Raw genomic sequence first — 3,521 nt, 5'->3', positions numbered from 1 at the left:
ACCATTTCTCTAACCAGTCACCTATTGGAGGACATTTTGGCTGTTTACAGTTTGGGGTTATTACAAACGAAGCTGTTATGACACAATTTTTTGGTATCATCACTTTTTTATTTTAGCCATTCCACTGGATGTGTAGTGATATCTCATTTTATTCTAAATTTGCATTTTCCTGTTGTCTAATGATATTGGACATCTTTTCATGTGCTTGCCTATCTATTGTAGCCCTCTTTGGTGAATCGCCTATGTCATTACCCACTTTTACCTTGTTTTGTTTTTTTAATGTTGAGATTGACAGTTTTTTATACACTCTGGAAATGAATCTTTCGTCAAAAACATTTTTTCAGTTTGAGTGAATGTGGAAAACTTATTTCCCTTTGCATCTCTTTACTCTCTATTTGGGATGTATTAATACTTGTCATAAATATTCCTTCCACATACACTGAGAACCACATTATACAGAGTCAAAGTTTTTATTTTAGCTGTCAAACATAGTTTATAAAACTTAAGAGAAGGTAAGTCTATTGTGTTTATCCATATCTTTGCTCTTTCTATGCTCTCTCTCATTTCTTTATATTCCAAGATTCTTCCTTTTAGTTCAGTTAAAAGAGTTGAGTGGATAGGAAAACATGATGGAACTATATGCTGTGTATCATTTCCAAGTAATGATATGCGTTTGTTTAAAGAAAGGGAAAGATTTAGTGTGAAAACACTAATCAGAGGATTGAAAGAGTGGCTACATTGATGTCACACAAAGTGGACCTTACAGCAAAGAAAACTGCCAAGGGCAGTGAGAGGTGCTATGTGGTGGCAACCGAGCAAGAGCAACGGCAATCCTAAAGGCATAGGCACCAAACTGGTTTGTCAGCAACTACTCTGTGCCTCGCCCAGAGTAAACACACCGTAATTATTCAAAAGAAAAATAAGCCAAAGAAAGTGTGAATGTATAACCTCTTTTTGATCCTAGCTGTGTGTTTTAGCTCTTTGAATCAGAGAGGCATACTAAAGAAAAAATAAATAAATGCAGCGTGTTGAAAGAAAACAAAGCAGTGTGCACGGATTTCAATAGAACTCCATGTGACTTAAGTAGCATCTCATAAACCTCTTCATTCATTGATTCTTTCACTCGTTCACTTATTCATGTATCCAATTAACCACTGTTGTAGAGGTAGGAACTTTCCCTAATGGCTGTGTTCTTGGAACCTACAATCTATGAGAAAATAGAAACTAAGCAAAGATGTAGAAATAATCTTACAAATAATTGCTAAAAATATATAAATCCTAAGGAACAAGACCCATGGCAGGAGGAAATGATACATTTGTGTGAAAACAATCCTGGAGGAAGAGTCATTCAAACTGAGACCACCGGAAAAGTAAGAGCTGGCAATGGAAATGCTGATAGAAATAGAAAACGAACCACAGAGTATTTAAGGCAGGAGGAGCAACATGTCAGGCTGGAGGAGCCAGAAATGGAGGAGAGCAGGAACAAGAGGAGTCGGGGGTGCTGGGTGCATAATAGCAAGGAAACAAGAGATGTAAGATGCAGACAGGGAGTAAAGTGGAGCAAAATTGCACAGAATTCTATGGATGTGTCAAGATTTTTGGATAAAAGAGTTTGTCTTTTGGTATATTGTAGTCTATTAATAAAATTATATGGTGAGCAAAAGGAAGCAAACATAAATAAAAATGTTTCTGTATGATCTTTCTAAGACATATTTATGAACCAGAAGCTGAGAACACAGCTTCCAGTCCATGGCAATTTCCCCAAGCTGTGTGTCAAGTTCTTGAAGTTGGGGAGCAAGCCTCGGCCACCTGTATGTTAGCCTTTAAAGTCCAAGGAAATTATGCCACAGGAAATATGCTTTGATCCCACTGAAAAACCAAGTATTATGGCATTTCCAATTCCAGAATCAGTCTAAGAATCACAATGGCCTTCCCTTTCTCAGTTCTTCTTTCTTTGCCACTTTTCAACTGATATTTAATTTTACCAGCCATGGAGCAGAACAATGGCACTGAAGTGACTGAATTCATTCTCCTGGGATTCGCTGGTCAACCCAAGTACTGGCACATCCTCTTCACAGCATTTCTAGTGATCTATGTGGCCACCCTGGTGGGTAACATTGGCATGATCCTCCTCATCAAGACTGACTCTTTCCTTCACACCCCCATGTACTTTTTCCTCCAAAACTTGGCTTTTGTTGATCTTTGTTATGCCTCTGCTATCACGCCCAAAATGTTGCAGAATTTTGTGGGCACAAAAAAATCCATCTCATTCATGGGATGTATGGTGCAATTACTAGTCTATGGGACTTTTATAACAAGTGACAGCTACATCCTGGCAGCTATGGCAGTGGACCGTCACGTGGCCATCTGTAACCCTCTCCATTATCCAACAGTCATGTCCCGGAGGGTCTGCATTCAACTCTTGACTGGTTCATACTTCATGGGTTTCCTAAATGCCTCTGTAAATGTAGGTTTTACTTTCTCACTGAACTTTTGCAAATCCAATAAAATTAACCACTTTTTCTGTGATGAGCCCCCAATTCTGGCCCTCTCATGCTCCGACATTTATTTCAACGTCATGGTACTAGCAGCCTCTGTGGGGTTTAACTTGACGCTCACCGTGTCAGTTGTCCTCTTTTCCTACATGTTTATCCTGGCTGCCATCCTGAAGATCTCTTCTGCTTCAGGGAAGAAGAAAGCCTTCTCCACGTGCACTTCCCACCTGACAGCTGTCACCATTTTCTATGGGACGCTCTCTTACATGTATCTGCACCATCGTGCCACAGAGTCTCAAGAGCAAGAAAAAACGGCTTCTGTGTTTTATGGGGTTGTGATCCCCATGTTAAACCCCCTTGTCTACAGCCTGAGGAACCAAGATGTGAGAGAAGCCCTGAAAGGGATAGGAAAAAAAATACTTCAGGTTTGATCCTTGATTTCTGGTTCTCTACACCACACTAGCAGTGCCAGTTTTTAAGAAATCAAAACAAAGAGCCAAACAACATAAAGTTACTCAACTTATTAACATGGAACTGAAATTTAAAGTAACAGTAAGATAGCCGCCTTACACCAATATGACTGGCAAAAACTGAAAAAGAATAACAATGCCTATTAATCGCTGTGATGTAAGGAAAAAGGATGCTCCCACACACTGTTAGCACTGTTTCCTGCCAATTTCTGCCCCTGGGAGTAATTTCTCCTTCCATTGAACCCATAGTGCTTCTCTTGTATCAATAAATATTATTTATTTATCACTTCCTATCTAAATTATTTATTAAATATAAGATCTTCACTGTCATTTATAAGCAGTTGAAATACACTTTCTTTCATGACCTTTTAACATCTGGTATAAAGCTTTAGACACAGTAGGTAGTCTATGAATATTGAATGGACCGGATGGATGGATGAATGATGATTTAAAAAAAAATACTATGAACAGCTTTCTAACTGGAAGTTATGTGAGGATATAGCCTACCCTTATGGTCTCCAAATAGCAGTCTGTGGCTAGCAGTATTCAAATGACC

At 38.9% G+C, this 3,521-nt stretch overlaps 1 protein-coding gene across 1 annotated transcript; it reads left to right on the top strand.

Moving 5' to 3' along the window:
• The first annotated feature begins 1,990 nt into the window (after nt 1-1,990).
• LOC102405740 (olfactory receptor 5AK2-like) lies at nt 1,991-2,926 on the top strand. Its single transcript, XM_006080790.4, has one exon. It carries the CDS (start codon nt 1,991-1,993, stop codon nt 2,924-2,926), a length of 936 nt encoding a protein of 311 aa, XP_006080852.3.
• The last annotated feature ends 595 nt before the right edge of the window (nt 2,927-3,521 follow it).

Source organism: Bubalus bubalis, chromosome 16, assembly GCF_019923935.1.
Source record: "Bubalus bubalis isolate 160015118507 breed Murrah chromosome 16, NDDB_SH_1, whole genome shotgun sequence".
Lineage (NCBI taxonomy): Eukaryota > Metazoa > Chordata > Mammalia > Artiodactyla > Bovidae > Bubalus > Bubalus bubalis.
This window is presented reverse-complemented; position numbering and strand designations above follow the sequence as displayed.